General features: G+C 39.7%; 1 protein-coding gene across 2 annotated transcripts in view; it reads left to right on the plus strand.

Annotated features, from left to right (window-relative positions):
* Window positions 1-9,329: 9,329 nt before the first annotated feature.
* Window positions 9,330-26,457, plus strand: part of sgk1 (serum/glucocorticoid regulated kinase 1) — a 36,251-nt gene continuing 19,123 nt past the window's right edge. The window contains exons 1-3 of one of the 2 annotated variants that reach the window (XM_062436761.1): window positions 9,330-9,363; window positions 9,403-9,479; window positions 13,555-13,794. In XM_062436761.1, coding sequence (XP_062292745.1) covers window positions 9,330-9,363; window positions 9,403-9,479; window positions 13,555-13,794 — 351 coding nt within the window. The remainder of the gene's footprint in view (window positions 9,364-9,402; window positions 9,480-13,554; window positions 13,795-26,457) is intronic. The other variant, XM_062436762.1, reaches the window with a different exon arrangement.

Below are 26,457 nucleotides of genomic sequence, written 5' to 3' on the forward strand. Positions count from 1 at the left end.
CCATATAAAAATGAACCCCTAATGTGGTTGGAATTTCCTTTTGGCAACCATCAATTTTTGACATTTTGCATTTCCTATTTGTTGGTTGGAATGCAATGCAAGTAGAATATGTCTAAAACCAGCAAATGTGGACCAAATAAACACTGTGGGCCATGGTAGTAGCTGCTCTATTGTGTTTATTGCACTAAATTCAATACAGAGATTATGGTAGTTTTCACAGACACAGTAAATACAACATATATATCCAGTTCAACTGATCTGAAGTGTTGTCTCTGACCTGTTACATGATAGATGAGTTCTCACAGGTCCGGTTCGTCCTGCTTTATCAGCCTGCAGGTCATTGGCTGAAAATCAAAAAATTGACAGGTTGACAATTGGAAACAAACTCCAATTACCTCAAATTTCTTACCTCAGTCATTCCTGTAAAAACCCTGTGACAAAAAGCATGTGATGTTAATACCTGAATGTTTCTTTAGTGTACCTTACACAGGTATGTGTTTTGCCTTTTTGGAATGTAAGCTTGGTGCACCAACACACACCCACACACACACAAAAGCAACCTTTTGTTGGCTTTGGTTCTGCACTACAACTTCATCTTATGACCTAACCCTAACCCTTCATCTTATAGGCGCTATTAAAGATAGAAGCAGAACAAATTAATTGTTGCACTGAATATGCATATGTGAGAGTGTGTAAATACAGTATACATATGCTTGTACATGATCAGCTACAGCTGTAGACTTGATATTTTTGTTCATATGTGTGGAACGACTGTAACGCACATATCCATATAATTTAAAATATCAAGTCTTGATTCTGACTCTATATAAAATAATATCATATGAATATCAATATACTGTATATAATAATATGAACTCTGTGAACACAAAGTACAACATCCCATTTTCAATGTGCACACATACTGAGCATACATCACACCACAGATCACGGATCAGATGGAGAGCATCAGGTGACTCAACATTGACGCCTCTGCCACACACGTCACTGCCATGTGTTTTCATGTTATTTTTAACCCACGTCTTTTTATCTTTGGTGAGATTGCTATTGTATAACACCTTAATGTAAAAGCAGTCAACAGGTTATTAAAGCTAAATGTACTGTACACTGTAAATGTATGAAAAGTCAATTACACTATGTGTACATAACATAATCACGTTGAAATATACACTATAGCCCATATAGATATACATATTTCATTAAGTTGACAAAACAACTTTAACTCAAGGTCCACTTCCTTGCTTGTTCAGGAGCTTTCAACCATAAAACTCTGTACCTCCTCATCAAGATTGAAAATTGTTTTGTCAGCTGCTCAAGAATGAACTTAACATCTTTAAAGTCAGCATGGATGAAAAGTCCTATACAATTTCACGTAAACTAAGCAAACTTAAACGGCTGATGAGGACTGTGTGATATGGTCAAAAGTGGGATAATGGACCTTGTGTTGAGATTATTTTATCATCTGTTGTGTCCAAGGTCCAGAATTGACCGCCAAGATCAACACCAAGACAGAAAGTCAAAAATACTACTTGTATGCAATACCAAAATGTGTATCTATGAAATGCACAAAACTGCTGTTGCAAAACTTCCACTGTATAAACCTGAAATTGCATGGTGGTCAACCTACAAAAACATCTGTGCTGATTTCTGGAGAGTTGTCATTTTAGAGAAAACAAGGTCAACAAAGTCTTGTTGATCCTGGTAGGTACAGTCAACATTCAGTCCAATAGAAAACCTCCACTCATAGCTGAGGCTGATTTAGCAATTTTACTCTCACCCTGCTATCAGAGTGGAAGAATGTCTTAATGTCTCATATTAATGTTGGTGTCCCACTAACACATACAACCCGATAGTATATTATAAAAAGAAAAAATTGTTTCAATTGTTTTCATTTCAAGAAACTTGTGTACCTAATCCAGTTCCTTTTTGTCAGTAATGCATTATGTAAAGCACTTTGAATTGCTTTTGTGTATGAAATTTAGGCTACAAATACACTTGCCTTGCTTGGCCCTGTGCTCTGAATACTGTAGACATGACAGAAATGAGAAATCCCTGACAACACAAATCAGTCCGATACAAACACCCTGCAATACAAAAGGGTCTAGCTTGTTTTTTCACTCTCACAGTGGTCTGTAGTACTCTGCAAGCGCACAGTTTGTGTTCTTCTTCTATTGGATTGCATTATATTGTAATGTATCTGTTATTTTGTCTATACACTAAAGTTAGCTGGTAGGCCTGAACATAACAATCAGATCAGACATGACAAAAAGAAAATGAAATGGTGTCGACTGTGCATTGTTGGGCATGACTGAATTCCTGGAATGAAACAATTGAATTGCCGGATAAGATAAGAAGTATCAGAGGTGGAACCAAATCATAATCAGAAATATGTCTTAAGGCCGGGCTCAGACTACAAGTGTTTTAAAATCCCAAGTGAATTAGAAATCACGTTGCATTACGAATATATTGAGAAACTTCACAGGTGTTTTCTTTCTAATCTCAGACATGCACACACTGCAAGATTTGGAAATAATGATGCATCACACACTACAGGATGTTATCAAGATTATCATGAGGGAGCAATGCAAATAAAATGGAGGCTGACATGGTGCAACAACTTCTTCTCTTTGTTAGTACAGTTATTACATGTCTTGGAAGACACATGTCGTCAAGCTTTTGCTCCATCTCAGCTGTCCAATGCACTTGAACAACAGCTTGTTGTTGTTTCTTTGCCATTGCCATTTCAAAAGTCCTCTCACTCACTTCCGTCTCCAGGTAGACTATCAGACCAAATAAAATGAAACACTGATGTGTGTTTAGTAGTTACTGGACAATTGCACAGATGAATAAGCTACAGTATATTAGCCTTTAGTTACACAGCTAATACTTTTTAGTAGGATCAATTAGTTTCAGTCTTTTCACTGGATTTGCTGACAATAAGGGCAATATAGAATATCCTTTTAAAGTCAAAATCAAGTCTCATGTCTTTAATTGATTAGGTCAAGTCAAGTGGGACACTAACAAATGTATGACTTAAGTCTGACTCGAGTCCAAGTCCTGTGACTCGACTCCAGTGGAACTAAAACATTTGTTGTGATGTGTCACACCAAATGATATTTTATATCGAATAAGTCGTGAGTGAGGGAGTCTCGCCTGCTGCATGTTGCAGTTACTGCTCTTGTTTTAGCTGACTGAGCACAGAGATGAGAGTTGGCCAGCGAGCCATTGTAATTGGTTCTCTCCTCTCTCGTTCTTTCCCTTTGTCTCCTTAGCTCAGCACTGCAGTGTTGTCAGTCCCGTTGGGAGTTGCTTGTGGCTGCACTCCCTCCCACATGCACGCACACACACACACACACACACACACACACACACACACACACACACACACACACACACACACACACACACACACACACACACACACACACACACACGCACACACACAGAGTACTGTTCCTTGGCAAACAGAAATACACAAACTCTCCGAAAGGCACCGCGATCACTGGCACGTAAGGGTGTGTGTGCACCCCACTAGATTCTCACAACCCCTCCCTCCTTTTGCAAACACCATCACTACTAACTCCCACGCATTACACACACACACACACACACACACACACACACACTGGCGCCAGCAGTAGGCACGTGTCTACAGTATGTGTGTGGTGCTCATTAGGCGATGATAGATTCAGTTAGCTTGACTTTAGGCCCTGGGTAAGCCTTCAGGTAAACTATACCTAATAAGAAAGTATGATAGAGACTGAAATGCACACACACATACAAAAGCAAACACAAAACACAAAATGGTGTTCATCACTATTCATTAGTCAAATGTGTGTGTCAAAGTGAATTAATGTTTACTTGCCTGTCAAAAGTCTGGATTTACTGTCATTGTCATTCACTCATTCGATATCCTCACAGATGCACACACGTGCAAATACAATTTTTTTCTTTTCAATTTATGCTTCATTATCCTCCTGGTATTATTTACACCAAATGCTGTCAGTTTGCATATGTGTTAAAAATCTCACATGCAAACACTTACAACGACAATGCAGACACACCTATATACACACACACATGGATATGCACTCTTTTTTTCACTTATGGAATCACATTTAGAGAAATTCACAGCTACACGTACAGAGTGGAGTTACTATTTTCAGCGTGGGAGAGAACTGGCAGTGGTGTATGAGAGATGCATTCCCCCCTATAGATGCTCTCTGCTGCAGTCTGTGGAAGCAGAGCAAGAATATGGTTAATTTATGAAAGCGACTTGGAGTCAAGAGAAGCCTCCTCCTTTAAAGTTGGATGATTGTGAGAGAAGGTGGTGGGTGTGAATGTGTCTCAGGCTCCTTTAGAAGAACTTTTGCACAACAACTCATGTAGAGAGAAAAAAACATGCAGTTAGATTCATATGGTGGCAAAGGTTTGGGGCATCGTTCCCAGTGATGAGCTCACCTCTGACTGTCAGTGGCCAGCCTGTCCCTGCCTGGAAAAGGGCTCATGAGCTCGCTTTACTGAGCAGACAAGCAGCACTGAAAAAAACAGTGGAAATCAATTGTCTTTGATGCATCTGAGACAGGTCAAAGGGGAAATACAAATGTCAAGAGATAAGCAGAGAGAAGAGAAGATGCATCATCTTCTCATATGCAACATTGATTTGATATGTTTTGTTAATTAAAACATAGTTTATACAATGTATGAGAAATCTGATGAACAGAATGTAGAAGTTTACACGATATGTGGTTTGTACAGCAAAGATAATCAGACGCGTGATTGATTTCCATTGATGATCCTTCGCTGCCCTTTATACTGTGAGTAATCTTTTCACTGCCCAGAAGAATCCACATGAAACAGTGAATCTCTCATAATATATGCAATATTAGCAGAAAAGAGGAGATTTTTCCATTTTTCTTGTGTGTAGTATTTTTTTTTTTTTTACAAATATTTTTTCATTGTGTTAGTTTTGTTTGCACTGGTTGTGCTATCATCAAATGTACTGCTTTCATAAGAGAATCAAGTCATGTCAGTGAGTGGTTTTTCGCTCTAAAACGGCTGAAAAGGATTAGCAGAGATTTGTTTTTCTTTCTTTCTTTTTTCTTTTTTTTAACCAGGTCTTGTTCAGTATACGATCAAAACATGCCCAGTGGACCTCATTAGCAGTCTGAGACAGCAAGTGTATATCATCTCTGACCATCACAAGGGCTTTAAACAGCCTTTCTTGGCTTTCTATTAAAAGTTCTCAGTCTCAAATGTACTCTCTTATTATTCTGGGAAAATAATAAGTATTAAAACATATATATACACCAATCCTCACACTTCATGTGGTCATCACAGTTGGATGCCTTGTTTTGTGGGTGCTTGGTTATATATGATACTTAACTGCATCTGGCTCGCTTGGTGGGAAATCCATAATTTATTGACTTTGCGATCATTTTGGCAATTCTCTGAACAATTTAAGAAACAGTCTTATTAATTATTTACTGGCTACATTTGAATACGCAAGAGCAGAAAAGAATCTTTGGTCTTTTGGGAGACCACAGAATAATTTATGTGCCATAGAGCTATATATTTGAGTGAGAAGAGTTATGATAGTCAAAGTGTTGCTGCTGTCAGACTGTGTGATAGCACCCTGGAGTCCCACAGCTTCATGGGGAGATATTTTGACAAACTGGATATTGGCTGGACCGTAGAGACCATTACATTGCAAGGCAGCTGGATTTGCAAGATCACAACATCACAAGATCACTTGAGAATCCATCTTGTCAGGCTTCAAGTCATGCACTTGTGTCCATACCACTGGTGGACCAGCATCGTAAATCCAGATGCCTTGAAAGGTAAGATGGTCGTAGACAGTGATAGACAAATGGTTCATCCAATCACCTGCCAAATATTTTTTTGAAAGTCCTTGCCCTTTTCAAAATGGTTTCCATGTACAACCTCTCAGATAGTTCTGTGCAACAAATCATCTGCCGTGTCAGGTTACAGGGCTCATGAATGTCAAATGTTTGTCCCTGAATCACTGACTGAGTGATGAAGTTCAGCCGACCACTGGTGTACCTTCATCACTTGCCTCCGGGTGTTGTCATGTGTTGCCACTTCCTGTAGCCGTCGTTTTGCATTAAAAGTCCTCTAGCATTTCATACATGGTCCATCCATATACGGTACTAGGTTCTGATCTAGTCTTGTCTTACTGATTGGATTCAAACCACTGGTGCTTAAATGCTAACAACTAAAACATGCCTTTTCTGCTTTTGATCTATTAACTACACACAGTGAGGCAAGTATTAAAAATGCACTGAAGAATTCAAACAATCTCTTTTTTCGTTTGAGTTATTTATATGTAGTCCATGCAATTAAAATCTTTTGGGTGCTCAAGTTAAAACTTTCAGGGTCAGGTACAGTTCTTGGTGACCATCTTGCATTAAACAAAAAGTATTTGATCCAATTTGAATACATTGTGGTAAAACTAAAAACAAATCTGAAGAGGTTTTCAACAGAAGAAAATGCATTGTTTGCTCTGTTTTTGTGCTGCTGGGTGCAAAGTTTGATTTCACCAGTTTTGTTCTGTGTTATTATCGCTGAGTCATTCTTGATTGGGCCTCTGACTAATCCTGATTACAGTGAATACTGCACACTCTTTGTTTCCCCTTCTCAATATCAGGCTGAGGCAAACCAACTTGCTTACTGTGTAATGAGAGTTTCATTTCCGCTGGATGCTCACTACAGTACATATGCAGCCGAGTGTTATTAAGCATCAGCTTTTTATCAACACGGAGTAAGTGTTGATTGTTCCCATTGCATTATCAGGTTCTTACATTATCTTTTTAAAATTGGTTTAATTGGTCTTAATCAATGCAGTTTCTGCCAATTTAAATGTAATTGTGTTTATTGCACTACTGTTCTGTATTGAATAAAACACTCCAGCTAAGTGATTTCTTTCAATATCTTTCATAAATTCCATGAATTTCATCCAAATGATTATGCATTTACAGTATTTTATACAAATAATGTAAGTACAAGTTACATGTTATTCATAAAGTTAACAGGCTGTGGAGCACAGCATTTTATCCACAGATGTACTATACATCTCCTGCAACAGATGATAGAATCTTTTAAAACTTTCAAATTAATTTTAAGTGTTGAATTTGGACAAACGGTGAGGCATTGAACCAAAAGATGCAAAAACAAAATAAACCAAGAATATGATAACTAAGCCTATAAACTAATAAAGAGATTCCAAATCAAACAAACTATGTGACGCTAATTGCTTGGGTGTGGTTGACTGCAAATGAAATGAACCTGTGTAGGCAGCAAACTAATGATGTGAGAGAGAGTGAATTGGGTTAATATTACCATATGTGACTGTGGCCATCACAGTCAATTTAGCAACCCTCTGTAATTCTGCAACTGAAACTCAAGAGTCTACAAGTTTTCATTTTAATCAACCAACAGCTTATTTCATTGATACACAGACATCAACCAGGCTCCCAAAAGGTATTAGCAGTTTTGAATAGGAAAAAAACACACACAAACAATGCATTGGATCTAGCCCCATTACAATTCAAGTCACACCTTGACACTAGCTGCTAGAAAAGCCTCAGGCCATTTTAGTTTGTTGACTACAGTTGCCAAAGGTCAAGTCTAAACCAGTTTTCTCATTATAAGTGAAATGGAGTCAGTAAACATCAGCTTTTAATTGATTCATGAAGAAGAGGAGTACAAGCACAGAGTAGCAGAACAAGAAATGCTACTGTCAAACTAAATCTTTTCTCTCTCTTAATACAAAATGTCAATTTATTTTTAAGGCAAAAGAACCAACTTACAACTCGAAACATGATTTTATTATTGATAATGTAATGTGTGGTTGAGACATCTTTTGGATGCCTCTGTCAATTCAATCCCCATAAGTGACAATTTGGGAGCGAGGAAGAAAGACAAGGATTGGAAAGGAAGACAGAAAGGAGTGAGTTGGATGAACTGTGAGGTGAGGTAGATGGATGGAAGGAGGGAGAGAGAGACATAGAGAGAGAGGGAGGAGCCACCACCATCAACTGCTGCGGGAAAATGAGCGAGCGGAGCAAAATGGGGAGGGCAGAGCAGTGATGAGGGACAGCGAGGGAGCAGGAGAGAGAGAGAGATGGAAGGAGGGAGAAGGGGAGGGGAGGAGGCATCTGCTCACTGCAGAGCCTTTCATTGATAAAGTGTGTGTGAGCCAGAGAACTGCAGCTGGACGCATCACACACTCTCCATCATGCTCTCATACACACACTTCCTGGGTGTTTGTTTACAGGCTGATGCCATCGGATCGCAATCCCTTCCACTGCACTCAAAACAACATTAAGGATACACTCACACACACACACAGACACACACACAAACACACACACACACACACACACACACACACACACACACACACACACACACACACACACAGTGACAGTGACTCTCTTATCTGGCTGAACGTCATCTAAGACTTTTCCATCCTCTTCATCCATTTTTGTGGGTGAAATTGAGTAAAAACAGAGCAGGGACACCTGTAACTGAGGAGCAGGAGTTGCTGCATCTAATCCGGGACCAGATTCCTGTCTTTGGATAAAAACAGGCTTAGCTGCATCAGGATCAGAAGAACCAGCCAACGCACCAGCATACTGTAAAGGTAGGAAGGATACAGGCTTGTGCGCATACATTTATACACACATATAGGCAGACACAGGCACTTTGGAAGGTTATGTAAACACACTATGCATGTGAATACACTTTTACATGTATGAATAAACTTCACACACATCTAACAGCTCACTAAGATGCTTTACGGGTGCTGCGTGGTAGCTGAGTGTTAAGCTGTAAACAGAGCTGTTGCCTCCTCACAGCAACAGGAGCTGGTACCTTCCTTTTGCTCTCTCCATCTTATTTTTGTGCATCTTAGTCTCTCTCTGTCTCTCACTCTCTCTCTCTCGCTCTCTCTCGCTCGCACTTTCTTTTAATAACTACTCTCTGTCTTTCTAGGTGTTCCCACAATCTCATTCCTTTTACAGCCTCTCTCCCTCACATTTTGGTCCATCTGCCTCCTCCACCTCCTCTCGCTCTCACTCTCCCCCTCGCATCCTCTTTTTGCCATCTCTCTCTCTCTCTCTCTCACTCAACACATAAACATCTCTCTCATTTGCTGTCCCGCACTTGTCTTGGCAACAGCTCCAGTCCTGTCTTCATGCCTTAGACAACTCTTCCTCTCTCCTTCACTCCCTGTCAGTCTGTCCGTCATCCTGGGATCTACAGAGACAAGCGGAGTGCCGGTGTCGGCCATGAAGCTGGTGAACGGAGGAGGAGGAGGAGGTGGTGGGGGAGTTGGAGGAGGAGGAGGAGGTGGAGGTGGAGGTGGAGGAGGAGGAGGGGGAGAGAAGACTGCCTTTTCCTTTAAGAAGTGCTCTGCCTTCCAGTTTGTCAAGAGGAAGGTGAGTTTGGATGACACACACACACACACACACACACACACACACACACACACACACACACACACACACACACACACACACATTTTGGGACGGAGATATCTGTGAGTGCCTACACATGCACCTACACAACCAGAGTGAGTGGTATATGAGCTGAAAGAGGAGGAGGTGTCACAGCCAGAGTGTTCCCTCTCTCTTTCTATGTGTGTGTGTGTGTGTTTGTGCACGCCAGAGATGATGTCATTGTGAAAGCTAAGCCATGCTAAGCAAGCGCAATATTTCGGCTCCCTGTGTATCTGTGTTTACTGTGTCGTATGCGTATATGTGTGCTCCAAAACACTGTTGCATTACAGAACCCACAAGTGTCTGTTGAGAAAAGAAATCGTGACATCACTGAACTGGCAAAGGTCCTATAGTTTAGGATATACTCAGCATATCCTGTATTATACTGCAGTGCTGTCACAAGGCTCATTTCCTCTGTTGTGTTAATGGCTTGCATTAAATGGTTCTGTGTGTTGGTGTGTTTGTGTGATGAATATGTGTGCTGACTTTTCCAAAACAAAAATACAAACCAGGACTACTGAGTTTGAGGGTGTATTTTGTACCACTCTTTGTACTTTATCTTATAAAGGGTTTGTCAGTTTATTTGTGTTAGTAATTGTGTACATGTCTATGACCCTGAAATAATGTGAAAATGTATTTGCCTCCATATACCAACCTCATCAATAAAAACATAAAGGTAACACTTGATCAACAAATGTTTGATCTCTGACTCTTTGAAAAATGTCAGTGAGTGACCAGCAATTATGATACTTTATCTTATAAGTCATTTTAAAATACTTTATAATGTGTTATGATTATTGTTGGAAAGAGTTGTTGTAATGTTTGTAATGCATCATAGACATGGACATCATCACCAGCAATCCCTTCTTTGGGAGACAACTTTATTCATAGTGTTTCACTATTTTCAGGTTAAAAAACTCATCACCCTTCATAAATGACTTGTTCCCCTTTTGCGACTGTGTATTAGGAGAGCAGTTATAAATGTTAGTCATCCATAAATTGTCATGGGGACCTAAATTTTTAAGTCATCAAAATGAACTGAAGATCTAACTATAAAGTCTAAGCAAGTATGTTAGAGAAGAACATACATCAGCCAGAGGGACCCAAACATATGTAGAGAGTACATAAAAAAATGAAGTCAACATTGTTTAAAACCAAGATGATGGACAAGGATGCCCATTATTTCCTTGTGAAATGTTAATGTTGTAATGTCATACTGAAACTATGAATTACTGCTAAATTAATTAGCATGATCAAGTACACGAAGCTTCAAAATATGCAGTGATTTGAATAAACTTTCATTGGGATTTGTTACACTCACTCTGAACATACCACGCTTGAGAAACTGTTCAACTTCTGCTTCCCTTAAATCTGAATAATTTGCAACCGATTTACATTAGATCAAAAGAAAATGGGCTCTGACAGGAAGGAAATTACTAACATTACTTCCAGGCTGTGGAGGAGAGGTGGATTGATGCATTCCCTCAATAATCAGCGTATTGCTCTGGGAATATGCAGAACATTATTTCTACCATTACCCAAACAGTGTAATAAAATAAATTAGATAATAAATTAAGGGTTTATTGAACAGGTTATGTTCAAGTTACCACATTTTCGGCCTTAGGAAATGAGCATATCCTAGAATAAAAACAAACAGGCAACAATAACCAATAATTTACGTACTCAATAAATATTTGTCAACTTTTCGTTGCTGTGTAGATACTTTTTTGTCAGGTTGTGTCATTGACTTGTGTTCTTGCTTTGCCAGAGGGTTGTCTAAAGTGTGTGTTGGTGTGTGTGTTGGTCTCAGATGGTGTACAGTATGGTGTGGATCACTGATGACTCGGCTGGTGAATATGGGCAGAGTGTGCTGTGTTAACACCCACACACAAACACACATGCACTCCCACAGGCACATTCTGCTGCAATGACTCTCTCGTGGGATTTGTATCGTTGTTGTTTTTTCATTACCAATGATAAATAAGTTAACATTAATCAGAAATTAAGAGCATAGGGATCAATTGATCTATCTTTATACATTTAATCTTGTTCTTTCGTTTCCATAATTGTGTATGAATCTGGCTTTTCTCCCATGCTCCACCATAATGAGAGTAAAACAAGGAGGCTTCCAGATATGCATCAGCACACAGCTCCACATCAGAATTAATGCCTGCTGCTGCTCAGGGTTTATTTGTCTCTCTATTTGTGTCTAACTAAGCCCAATCACATAATGGGAGAGAGCAGGAGCAGAGCAGTCCAGTGTCATACAGATGAGAAAGGGAAAGGATGGAAGGAAAAAATCAATGGCTCTGTGTGCATAGGTGTGTTTTATCCATTATGTCAACACTGGACATGTCATGCTCCAAACATGATGCAGTCCAGCACAAATCTAATGTTGTTTACACATGTTGATTGGGAGGGAAATTGTATAGGGTCAGCAGTGTTTGAGATATGATGTGTTAAAAGCTTTTTCACAGAATATTAAAGTGGGCTAGAAAAGGGAAAACATATTATTACCTCTGTGAGACTGTGTTTTTGTGCCGTGGGTAAATATGTGTTCAGCTTTGGATGACACCTATCGTGAGTTTCATCATCAGCGGGACATGTTCAACAAGAGGTATGACAGCACACTGTTTGATCCCCGAGATAATGCCAAAACAGTTCTCTTCATGCTTTGAATGTGGTGACAACTAACAAGGGAAAAAGTCATCTAATTGGATAACGTCAATCACATGTATACTCAGTTCATGCCGGGAAACATAAGCAGTAATATTCTTATTTTTAGGTGTGTGTCATCAGGCTTCTGTGCTAGTCCTGGTTTGTTTTTGTTTTGACCTGCTGGAGTCTGTTTTCCTTTAGACCCGACATGCCTTGACATGCTGTCTGGCCCTCCTACAACTGAGGCATTCAATCTCAGTGTGAGTGCGTGCATGTGTGTGTGTCAGAACTGTCTGGACTCAGTCACACAGGCTACTACCCTGCGTGTGTGTTTGCTAAACGTTCCACTCACGCAGCAGGATGAGTCTTCATGAAACTTCTCATGAGAACGCTGCTTTTTCTTTACCCGTCGCTCCCTTTACATTTACTGTGTGTCCCTTTCTCTGTTTCCTCTCCACTTTCACCATCTCTTCTACCTCATGTTTCCTTTCACACATATAGATACACGAAAACACACACACCAGGTTTTACAGTTACTGACATTACTTTTCTGGGAAGTCTTAGTCATTGGAGGAGTGATGTGAGTAGGCAGTGTGCTTGCATGTACCAACTTGACAATCGGTGATATGTCACCATTAAACACAACATCTCACTCATTGCTGACACTGCATGGTTTCATAATGTGAACATCTGTTGGTGACAAGGATGTTAAAGGGTTTTAATTTGCAACAATTCATCATAATAGCACACATATGAATTGATCACCTTTTCTGTAGGCCAGTTTCCTCCAAGTTTCTGTGAAGTGTTGTTGACATTAAGTGAGTCAAGATTTCTAAGAAGGTCAGACAAGATTAGACAATATAGACTTTGCTTTCATTCTTCATCATATTTGAGCATGACATCAGCAGCTTTCTTTGTGTCATTGTGTCTGCATGTATATCACTTTATGTATATTCCATTTCTGATTTAGGTGTTTAAAGTTGGCTATCAGAGCAGAGTAGCAATCTGTGCCTCTTTGAAGTGCAGTTCTGTGTGTGTGTTTTTGTGTTTGTTTGTTTGTGTGTGTGTGTGTGTGTGTGTGTGTGTGTGTGTGTGTGTGTGTGTGTGTGTCTGTGTGTGTGTGTGTGTGTGTGTGCGTGTGCGTGCACGCGTCACACTCGAATTGGCATGTAATCAGGAATAACATTAGAAACTCCTCTCTCTCTGATCAAAGGTTGCAGCTGGAAGGGTTGACAGTGTGTGTGTGGGTGCATGTGGAGCACCTGTGCAAGGAGATACCCATAAATAAAAAGGAGAATAAACAAAGTAAAAGTGAGATTTAAAGGGTTTTTGACATGAACACATCTTTCCCACGCAGGTGCGAAGATGGATGAGGAATCCCAAGGTGAGCGTGGAAAAAGCTCAGGGGAAAAGCCTCCTCTACTCCTGTCCCAGGTGTCCACTGGCCGAGGACCTGTGTTACGCCCACTTCCCCTCGCCTTACGGCTGCTGCCACTACACCGGTCTGCAGGGCTGCCAGTACTACCACCAGGAGCCGTCCTCGCCGTGCCCAGCCAGCGGGCAAAGTAGCGGCCATGACAAGAGCAAGGGCTGCAAGGTAAAGAGCTGGACAAACACAGAGAGAGAGAGTATGTGTCCATGAATGCATTTGCGACACCACTTTGTAAGGAAGTAACACTTTACCCTGTGACACTCAATCCTTTGTTACCATCACCAGCCATACCGTTGTAAACACAATCATACCTCTTAGTATGCACAGTATGAATTTAAGTGAACATTCTGGTTTATTACTATTCTTGTTTTGTAGTTTTTGTATAATTTCAATCGAAACACAGATCTCAGCAACTAAAACAAGACCAGAGTTGTAATAATTCATAATTACCTTCCATCCAAGTTTGCAAAGATACAAACTATCTGAATTTGAAATGATAAGGCTGACATCAAACCTACTAAATAATACATCTTTAAAAAAGGGTTGACTAATGTCTTTTAATTTAAAAAAAACAAGTAATTTCCTAAAACAGATGGGCAATGTGGTTTGTTTTGCTAACATTACTCAAACAGGAACAAAAGTGCATTTCTTAGTGACTATTTTCAGCCAACAGTGAATATTTACAACAACAGGAATAAATTACTGTCCCCATGTTAATAACAGCGTGGCAACAGAAACAGTGTGGCCCGTTGATGTGTTTTTGGAAGGTACGGTTTATAGCACAGAGGAATATGCTTCAGTAGGCTTTACAGTAACAGCTATGCAGGCAACACTTGTTAATAGGATCAGCTCATTGTTGGTTTTGGTGTTTTCATGAGATGTGTTGAAAAAAGAAAAATACAGAATATATGAGATGAAATAAGGATGCATTCATTTGGCGTAGTAGTAGCTGCAAGAATAACATGGTGTTGGAGAATTGTAATAAGTGGTAGAACAAAAGAAAATACAGGCTTATAGGTGATTGTCATGCAGTGTGCAATAAGCTTTTTCTACATTAAAATATTCTTACAGGGAAATGTAAAAAGAACGTCCATCCATCCATCCATCTTCTTTCCGCTTATCCGGGGTCGGGTCGCGGGGGCAGCAGCCTAAGCAGGGAAACCCAGACTTCCCTCTCCCCAGCCACTTCGTCATATTGAATACCCTTGTTTACTGCCTTTTTGGTAAGAGAGATTGTGAATGGAGGAGTAGAACGATGAACCCTTTTAATGTGATAGAACGTGACCCATTTTATAATGTACCCCATCCTCTCACAACAAATCTCCCTCTCTGGCCTGCAAATGGAAGTGTATCCACCAACTCAGTTCATATCAGCTTCCCTGGTTCCCTGTTGGCCCAGTAGCGCTCATTGAGAGAAGTCAAAGAAACAAATTAGGCACTAACAGGACTCTGGACATTGTTGTATTTGCTCCACCATGAGTGTTGTTATGTAATATAAACACGAAGGCAACAAGGGCGTTTTTCAAAGACTTCCTTGTTGTTGCTCACCATGGGCTTGAGCGCCTTAATATTACTTTAGCTCCCCTCCTCCCACACACACACACACACCCATAACTACAGCAATGGTGCAAGTAATTGGGTCATAAAAAATGAAGACTTGGACTGGATAATTAACAAGATGCATGACAGTTCAGATAAAAAGCCCTAATTAAATTGCTCTATGAAACTGAAAAAGAATGAAATTCCACATAATACAGAAAAAAGCTTTATCCATTTTCTTGTAAAGTACTGTGGCTTTCTCGTGTGAAGCTGTTTCTAAAAACAAAAAACAAAAAGCTCTGTCACTTATATAACTAGACCAACTAGTTAACCCAAGTGCATCTAAGTGACTAGCTTGCCACAAGTTGCAAGCGCACACCTCCCCTCCCCTCCACAATATGCCACTGCAACATTAATTCACTACCCTACATCAATGGACAGCAACAAATAGTAAATGGGGTGCCCTCCTCCTAATCAGTAAACAGAATATGAAACTCACCAATATAAGAAAGACAATATGTTAACAGAAAGTCAAGACAAACAAAGCTAGGTTACATCAGCCAAGTAGGCCTGTGTGTGTGCACAGTGGCAACACGAGAATATCAGTCTTCTCAATTAAATCGGCAACAGTTAGCATACTGTATCAATAGACATCAACCAATAGTAAATGATGCACCATCCTTATCAGTAAACAGAATACGAGACTCATCAATATAAGACAATACAGCAACAATAAGTCAAGACAAAGCTAGGTTATCAGTTAAGTAGGCTTGTGTGCACAGTGGCAACAAAAGGGCTAATAAGTCTTGTATGGCATACTATGGGTGCTTCTCCTCCAGTTGTCAGCACCACTCCTTCTCTTCTCTCTACCTCAGCACACAATCCTCCGTCCCCTTCCACAGCAGCAGATATAAAAGCCATGTTTACATCACCAGGCAGCAGAGAGACTTCGTCAGCCTGTAGCTGCTGTTCGACATTGCTGCTTGTAGGCTTACTAGTAAAAAAGTCAGGGACTTCTGGCAAAGTTTCACTATCCACTTTATTCTGTTTAAGTTTTTATTTTTCCATAAATGAGCACTGTTAAGATATGAATGCTTCATCTCTCGCTCTTTAAATTCACCTCTTCAAATTCATGTTCCTGAATTCAAAATGATTTGTTCAGTTGGTGGTTAAAATAAAGCTAAATAAATGAAAAAAATAAAAGGAAGACCAGTGCATGGCAGGTTGTGCAAAGACACAATCGTCAACACCCCTTGGACATGCGCCAGTCCGTTCATACTAATGCTGCTGCAGGTGTCCAGGTTGTCCTTGCTTATGTTATCCCACTGCTTCAATCATCATACCCATCAATTGGTTCCCTGTGTGTGTGTGTGTGTGTGTGTGTGTGTGTGTGTGTGTGTGTGTGTGTGTGTGTGTGTGTGTGTGTGTGTGTGTGTGTGTGTGTGTGTGTGTGTGTGTTCTGCCCGTCCCACAGATGACAGGAGAGAATGAGTCATTGCTGTCCCAGCGAGACAAAGCCACACTGTGCTGTGCATGTGAGCATGTGTGCACAAGTGATTGTGTGCAGGTGGAAACAAACTCTGAAGGTGTGTAAGAATATAAAACAGGACAGGACGGTGTTATGGTCCATCTTTATGTTCTCATTCCTCCAGCTATTTACGTTTTTTTTCCATTTAGTTTTATTTCACTCAGGTTTTCTTCCAGACTATCCTTTCTCTCTCTATCTCTCCATCAATTCCATTTCCAGCCCTTACAACCAATAGATCTTTCACTAGTGTCTCAGTGGAGATAACCAGCATGTATGTGTGTGGAAATAATCGATGCTCTCGCGAGGTGGGAGCAGGCTAGTGGGTTAAAGAGGAGGGGGCACCGTGGTGAGTCATTCAGTAGGTAGTTTTGACTGTAGAGTGTGTGGTGAAATCCATACAAAGTCAATGTGGAGTCAATCAGGACTGACCTACAGTAGCAGTTCATATCACATATGTCTGGTTTTGTAACCCATGATTTGATAAATGATTAACAGCATCTAAAGTGGAAATTTACACAACATACAGTTACAGTTAGATGCACAACCTAAATATGGACTGAGAAGCTGTCTTCCTATATTCGACCATGGTGCATTGCCAAATACTCCATGACAAAATCCAGCGCACAGACGTCATGTTCTGTACTGTTCCCTGCAAATGGTATCTCAGCGCACTCTGTCCAAACACTTCAAAACTTAGGCCCCTCAAAGTTGGTTTTCCAAACACTCACAGAGTGCAACACTTGTTCAACAAATGAAACAGTAACAGAGACATTCCCCAGACGTGTCAAACACACACTGCTCTGTTGTCGAAGGGGCCACCCACGTCCTGACTCAAATGCAAATGAGCAGAACATCAGTGTGAGTTTTGTCAGCCCATCAAAGTGAACTGTATCAGTTGCCGTCGAACAAGTGTCAGTCTCACGACTCAGATTCAAGAAAATTGTGTGGTGATGTTCAGAGGCTACTGTCACATTTAGAGGAGGTGGAGATGAAAAAGACAACAGAATGAAAGGCAATATCAGCTTACTCTTAAGTATACAAAGACAGAAGGGAAAGCCCTGGCGATATTTAGCATGTTGCTCTTTATTTTTTGTTTTTTTATGGTTGCCTCAAGTGTCCTGCATTGTTTGATACTGAATGTTCTGCTTTTGTCCTGTTCACTGTAGCTCTTCTGAATTACTCTTATTGTGAGGAACTTTTGAAATTGGCAGAAACAGAATTCGAGCAAATTTGAGCTTTTTGAAATTGTGCACTTTATGAATATGCAGTTTGTTGCCACAGGAGCTACATCTGACTGTATATGAAGATGGACAAAATGAGATGTGACATCACCCACTGGGTGGGTGTCACCCACTAAATTGTGCCAACAGGCTAGGTATATTAATCAAGTAACATTACTGAAATTTTGCAACAATAGTGAATCCTGGACCTGGGGAGTGCAGCAGGTGAACAAACTGTCACAGCTAGAAATCAACACCCAAATAGCAGACATCAACGCTACTAAAAGTATACAAATCCTATTAACTGAGCAATAATTTCTAAAATGACCACCAACACACTTATTAGAGGGCCCAAATTTAGTAATTGAGACCATAATGACTAGTTGGAGACTCGGACTCATTGTTGATGCTGATATTAACTTTAAAAGTTATATCTATAAGATAACTAAAACAGCTTTCTCTCACTTACAAATATATACAAAGTTAGAGGGTTCATATCTCAAGCAGATTCTGAAAAACTGGTCTATGTATTTAATTTAATTGGACTGTTGTAATGCTTTTTACCTTACTGTAGACTATAAAAAAAACAATCTCAAGGCTGCAGCTCATTCAGAATACTTCACAATGCAGTCCTTACATGAATACACAAATACGAACATATTACACCCTCTTACACATTTCAGGTTTCTGTTGTTTTCTTTTAAAGAAAAAGTCTTCCTTGACAGAATGCCCACCATCTACTCCTCCTGTTCATTAAAAATCCAACACAGCACTTTTTTTCTAATTGCAAAGCATTAAAAATGCATGCAGCTTAGCTTAGTCTTGACCCAGTGCTTTGCATAGCCTATACAGTGTTGCTACTTTCGATGAGTCTATCAAAGCCAAATCTAAATATAGTCCAAGCTCTATGGCACTCTTCTTATTAAACTATGAAATGTTACATTTATGATGTCTGCCTTTTTTCCATGGGGTGATTAATACAGAGAAATTAAGGAAGGATACACGGGTAGGTTTACTGTGTGTAGAAGGTTGATCAGGGTGTTTGGAAAGAAATAGAATTAAGAGAGAGAGAGAGAGAGAGAGAGAGAGAGAGAGAGAGAGAGAGAGAGAGAGAGAGAGAGAGAGAGAGAGAGAGAGAGAGAGAGAGAGAGAGAGAGAGAGAGAGAGAAAGATGAGAACAGCTGAGAGGACAGTTTTATTAGAAGATAGAGGATGAGGTCAGAGCATCTGCCCCACTGCCTGAGCATGACCAGAAATCAAAAGCATAAATCCTCCCGATAAGAACATCCTGTACTGTCCCATGTACACAGACACTGACAGACAGTCAGATACTTTACTCACACACACACACACACACACACACACACACACACACACACACACACACACACACACACACACACACACACACACACACACACACACACACACACACACACACACACACACACACACACAAAGCTAATGCATACGCAGCCTTTCCAGTAATCTCTTACATCAAGCCTGTGCTTCTTGATGAAGACTTAATCAAAAATAAAAAGAACACAAACTTTTGCTGACTGCTGGCCGTATTAACAGTTATCTTTTTTGTCAGTACTTTGTCAGAGCCTTACAGGAGCTTTTTATCAAGTCAGATAAAATAATACACCAAGTGAAAACATGTAATCAGTATGATTGGTACAAATATGTTATTTATTCTTGTTTCAAGTTATAGGATCATAGTCGTTATGTAATAATTTTAGGTCCTATTCCTTATGGCATGTTCTGGGTATGGATCAGGTGATTGTGTTGTTAATAATATTATTAACAACACAATCACTGACATATTATGTCAGTGTACTCAGTATGGTTTAAACACCAACTTTACCCCAAAAGGCCTGACCTGCTCTGGTCTATTAGTGTTTACTGTCCAAACGCAGTCATGCGGGAGAAAGAGAGAGAGGACATGATAGAGAGAACGTTGAAGGAGAAAGGAAAGAAAGCAGGAAGTGAGGCAGAGAAGAAATCCAAGGAGACGAGGGAAGCCAAGCGTGTCTGAGAGGAGAACAGTGATTTTTATCTACTCCCATGAAGCCTGTGAGATGTAGTTAACTATTGATTAGATCTCAGCTGAAAGGAGTGGTACAAGGTAGAGGGCAAAAAACTGCATCCAAATTTTTTTCTGAGAAATTAGCCTGAATGCCTGGAAAAAAGTCTTACCTCATTTGTCAGTGAGGTAAGCTCATCTTGTTAATGTTTTTGTTAGCTGGAATAAAAGCTTGATCCATTTTAGACTTTGTCCTTACAGTCAAAAACACCATGCTCAGATGATTGGTGGCATTTTAAATCATGTGTCTGTTCAGTTGGCCCCACCGGTTCATTTTTATCACAGAGAGAAAACAGAAGTAGACGACCTATGACAAATCTGCCTCTCTTGTTCTCCCTCAGTGGTGACAAGGCCCTGCAGGCTAAGATATGTCCCACGAATAATAATGCATCGTGTCTGAGTCAGTTTATGAGACTAAGGGGAGGCAATGATGGTGGGCCGATTTCATTCAGAGATCCTGTCAAGGGAGTTGTTCAGAAGTGCAAATGCAATTTGTGTGTTAAATCAGATAACAAAAAGAGAAAGTTTTAAAAATTATGTTTGTGGTGTTCTCTTAGAAAAAACACATTCCACTTTTATGGTTTATGATATTTTCTCTGTTATGTGAGAATATGCCTCTGCTGGACTTTGAACTTCAGACTTGGTCCTTTACCTGTGAAGTTGTCAGTTGTACATTCTCAGAAGCAGCAGGTCTCAGGCAGTTCACTTCTTGACGGAGCTAATCGTTAATGACTTGTGTGTCATATTAAAGATCGCATCACTTTACTGGTGACCTTTTACTCACATTCCACTGATGTCTTCGAGGCCACAGAGGGCATAAACTCTGGACCCCAGACATCTCCAACACAGCTGTTTAAATATGAACTGTGAACACTGAATGGAAAATCTTGATTTTCTGCTGATTTGAAATACACAAGTTGACAATTTTACACTAATATGTTAGAAACATATTTGAGTATGACAATATCCAATACAAAACCACAAACTACAGTACTCTGACACAGCAAAAACATACTGTGTTGGGCTTCATAATGTATGATTTCTTGCAGGGCTGTTGTATTGGATTTCATTAAATGTACTGGTACATTTTGTTGCTTTGGTGGGTCACCAAGTATCTCTAAGCCTCCAACCAAATCTTGATCCTCACTTCACTTGTCAGCTGTAACAGGTTACATCACCTGAGCTGCAGCTTCAGTTTCATTTGCCATGAATGCATTCATGTCAAAACGTTTTTTAGCTTGTATTGTGAATAAGAAAGTATTAAGATGAACAACACACAACGTCCAATTACATTTGATACAAAGAGTTACACAGAGAGCACTGGGAGCCAAAATCCCTTTCCAAGTTGTTGCCTTGTCATGCATATTGTATCAATATCAGGGAGAAATGCCTCTCATTCCAAACGTCTGTTTGTGCTATCTTGAATAGTTCAGCTAATTGAGTCAAAACTTTCTTTTCTCCTCATTAAAGACCTCACATACAGATTCAACCAATGCAAATACCAAAGGTCGGAACCCCCTGACTCAAATTCTGTGCTTAGTAATAAAACTGGTGAAGTGCCAAATTAGTGCTGGTATCAAGCCAGTTCATATCAGATTGGCCAACTTCCAGCACTCCTGGCAATACCTGATAGTGTCAGCTGGTTGGCTGTTAAAAACACTGACTTTGACTTCATTCCTGCATTTATGTTCCTTCATACCATATATTCTTCACAACCTTGAGATTTTCTAGTCATAATCTCTTGCCCTCTTCATTATTATGACTCATGTTTTTCTCTCCTGTGACCCAAACATAGTTAAGCAGCATTTAAATGAGGGAACTCTCTGAGGGTCTGGAAAGTACTAAGCTACCAGTGTTTAGCATATACTTAGCAATGGAAAACTGCTAATCCTTTGCTATTCTTTTGTTACGAAGCCAAGTGCTCTGGCAGTGGAAGAATGAGGTTGAAGTAATAGACTTGGAATTGGGTTTTCTCGAACGATCTCTTCTTTACACGGTAGATGTATATATACATCCTAAAATGGCACAGCACATTTGTTCCCATTGCTGCTGAAGCATTATGCAGGTTCTTTTTCTGCCGAAGCAGAAAAGCAACCCGAAAAAGAAGATAAATAAGCACAGAAGAGGCACTTCATACCTTGGCTGCAGGTTCCTGGATTTCTCGTGATACAGCAGGATGTATGAAATAGCTTTATACTTTCACGTTTCCCCCAACCCTAGCTATAACAAGCTAGAGGGGAGCTGATGAAGAAAAAGTAAGGTAGGTTGTCTGTGATGTTAAGAGCCATCCTGACTAATCTGTGTCTGGTTTGATGCAGATAATAAAGTCATTCTGCATATGAAGCTCAGAGGAAGACGCACACCTACATAATTGTCTGCAATGTGGTAAAATGAACGAAATATGATTTTGTGAAAATGACACAGATTTATCTTCAGAACTGTTTTAAATAGGAACTTCACAGATGATTCATTAACATGTACACATAATCATAGATTATTGTTGATGTATTATATTAATACAGGTGATTTCCAGCGTTACACATCTTGTGTCCAAAATAACCTCAATGTTGCTGGTCAATGTAGCTTGTATGCATTTCATTGGAATTTAAAGGTCTCATCAACTGTGATGAAATAGCCAGGACTCTGGGGTATATTTCATTTGTTGACCATGGTAACTAGAAGTTGCTGCACCAAACATTGGTTGATGCTTCTCTTTTCCATAGAAAATACAATGACAGTAGTCAGGTTAGCTATAGTACCAAAATATTTTTGGAAGTGAAAATTGACAATGGCTCATCACTTAGGACAACCAACACTAGGCAAGGCAAGGCAAGGCAAGGCAAGGCAAATGTATTTGTATAGCACATTTCAGCAACAGGGCAACTCAAAGTGCTTTACATATAGTGCAAAAGGAGAACATAAAAAAGCAAATTTAAACATACAATATTATTTTTTTTTTAAAAGAACAAGAGAAAGAATTAAAATAGCTAAAATATAAATTAAATAAAAACGGAAATGGAGATAAAGCAGCTAAAACAAGAGCTAAAACAGACTAAATATATATAAAATAGCAAAATAATCTTACAGTGCAGTTAATAAAAGGCAGCAGCAAACATGAAAGAATAGTAGAAAGTACTAGAAAGTGCTCTGAGAGTGTCTGCTAGCCATGCTTGCTAAAAGCAACTGTAATGGACAGTTTGGCAATGTGTCTCTGCTTCTTTCAAGCCTCCAAAACTGTTTGCCTTTCCCCATGGCATTTAAGACATATTGCATCCCAGGCAGAACTCAGGGTTTTACTACAAAAATGACTGAAGGTGTTAAATGATATGGATAACATAGTTTTCTTTAGACAAACTAAATTTAAATGATGGATAAAAAGTCCTGTATCAGTTTCTACACCTGCTGTGTAGAAACTCATAGCAGGGAGCTCCACTGGCATCAGTATATCTTCCTCATGCTTCCTCTCTTCCTCCCTCCCCCTTTCTCTCTGCTGACCTTGGTCCACTAGAAAAGGAGGAGCACCCTCCCTTCCGAGTCTCATTGTGAAGGAATTTGGGAATCATTGTTGTTCTAATCTACCCTGAGAACCTAGCTAATCCCATCTTCCATCTTGATGTTTCAGAGCTAATGCCAAAACTGCTGCGCCACAGAGGCTCAGCAGCACTCTGACTATGGAGCCAGTGATGCTCTCCCATTCACACACTCAGCTCTATTGAAACTGCTTTGTGCACTGAGGTTTGGGTTTATAGCACACACTCCACTATTGAGATTAGCGTTGACCTGATCTGCTTCCACGTGGACAATATGCTTACTCATGGCATTATCAGCAGTGCACAACAACAAGCTACAGTTGTGCATTGTTACATTGTGCATTTTACTTTGCTGCAAAAGGCTCAAACCTATTGGTAATATTATAATACCGTTATAATACAAAATTATCTCAATAATATTCTGTAAAATACATGTATTGAAAGCTATTTGCAGAAATAGACACAGCAGATCATGTAAGAATTTCTTTATAATATATATTTTTATATCTGTTTGGGTCATTCACAAACATCTATGAAAGTATCCCTTACTATTATGTGAGTCGAAGTTGACATCCTGTCAAATTAGATAGTCAAAAATGCGTTGTTTTTTTGTTTGTTTGTTTGTTTGTTTGTTTTTATCTCACATTTCTATAATAAGATGTGGCGTGTTGGTGAATATATTTTTCAGTGTTTTTAAAGTCAGTGATCCGATGTTTTCTCCTTGGCCAATTTAGTCAAACTGTGCTCATGCAGTGGGAAATGTTTGGGTTGTTATGACTATCTCAGAGAGACAGGAGGTGAGGCTTAATGTCAAAACAAAGGAGAAAGACACAAATCCCATAATAGTCCCTGCAGTGAATAAGGAGGCTCTGTGTCACAGAGATATATTGTCCTCTCTCTGTTTATAGAAATGAGAGAAAAGGAGAAAAGATGCATAAGAAAGTCCAGAGAGAGGGCAGCTTTTTAATTTCCAGGAAAGGTTGCAGGGTTTTGTGAAGTCAGGGATCAGAGACCTTGTCTTAGTGCTCTTCAGGATTTAAAGATGAAAAGACTATGACTCCAGAGGGTGAAAAGGCCATCAAACCTAAAGAAGCTTAGGTTCTTTAGGTTCTCTCTCTCTCTCTCTCTCTCTCTCTCTCCCCCTCTCTCTCCCTCTTTCGCTGGCTCTGAGCAGTATTTCTGAAGCTTCTCCCATGGGATACAATCACTGTTTGAATTCCATTTGGACTGTGTGAATCATAGTTCCTTCCCTCTCAACCTATTTGGATCTGACTTCCCCATCCCCCATCTCTCAGTCATTTTTAGACCTGCGATCTAGGAACAGAAGAGGGGGAAAGAAAGAGAGAAGAAAGAGCAGTGACCTTGGTGTTAATGAGCAAGTCTTATCTCTGACAGAGAATGGGATGGCTTATGTAAGACTATCTCACACTCTCATTCTCTCTGTTTATCTTTTTTGTCTTTCAAACATATTTTTCTTTGTCTCCATATCTCCGCTTGCATCTCATTCCCTCATTCTACTTCATGATTACCCCCGCAGATGCTCTCTCGCCTTCCCTCATTTCATTACTCTTTGATGCTCAGACATATATGGGACGTCACACAGCCTGTTAGAGCTGATGGAGAACAGGAAGGTTTAAGCGGGACAAGGCCGAAAGAGGGTTACCAGGAAAGAGGGCCAGACTGTAGGCTAGCTAATAAAGCCACTATTAACCCTGTCCTTACAGTATATGTGCAAAGGTCTCAGGGGGAGGTATTGCTTATATGGGATGGACAGCATAATAGAAATCTGTTACAGCACAATTTAATTGCAGTAAATCCCAGTTTGGTGAAGCTCATAATAATGTCTGTTGTCAGTTTCAGTGACTCTTGACTCAGTAGTCATTTAGGGTTTAGTTTGACTGTGTTTCATCAAAAATCCTGTTAAATGTCTGGATCTGTTATACCTTTCTGCCTGTACTCTTATGTTTCCATTGTTTGGCAAATGGCATCATGAATTTCAAGTCTTTAAATCGCAGATACAAAGGCATCCACTTCATCCAATTTAGAGTATGTGCCATATTTGATCAGTTTTAACAACAAAAGGCAATGCAAATGCCTTTGGTTGACAACAAGACAGGATATAGGCTTTTATGGTGAACTCCACTTCCTGCTGCTGCTCTTTTTGTCACAAGTTTGGGTCAGCCAGTTATGATCCCCTTTGCACGTCGCCAAGCGTGCATTGAACTCGGTTGGTTTCAATTCACTTAAGTGAATGAATAGACACAGACAGAAACTGAACCAAAATAGGCTTATATTCAGTAAAGTCTTGAAACTTACCAACCAATCAAAAACAACCTGTGAACATGACACTCATATATTGTATATGTCCAAAAACTCCAGTAATTATGTGCTCTTAGCTACACTGTGTGATCATCGGCATCACCACCACTTGCCGTTGACTTTCTATTGCTGACACTTAAATCAAGCATTACTGCTACTCTAAAGCTAAACTGATTATACTGATAATATTGTATTAAATCAAAGCACAACACTGACCAGAGTAGAACTAACTGACTGGCCATAACACAAAATTTGCTCAAATACAGCCTGAAAAAGTTGTTGAATTTGCACCTCTGTCAATCTCAACAAATGCTGAGCTTCATTAAATTAATATGTACTGCAACACTACTGTATATCACTCTGCAATAGATTATATGTTTTGTTATGAAATGTGTTGTTATAGTGCTCATTGTGTGCAGTTTCCCTACAAAGAGACTACTCATGTACATTATGAAATACGATACAACATTTTCAGTTGCAGCTTTATTATACTTTATTTTATGGCTTGGTCTACTGTATGAGAGTAAAGGACAGATCTTTAAGCATCTATATGGAACAAAGGCAAAGGTCATTTAAAGAGATTAGGAAGGAAGACGCAGAGGAATA

This window comes from Scomber scombrus, chromosome 17, assembly GCF_963691925.1.
Source record: "Scomber scombrus chromosome 17, fScoSco1.1, whole genome shotgun sequence".
Classification (NCBI taxonomy): Eukaryota; Metazoa; Chordata; class Actinopteri; order Scombriformes; family Scombridae; genus Scomber; species Scomber scombrus.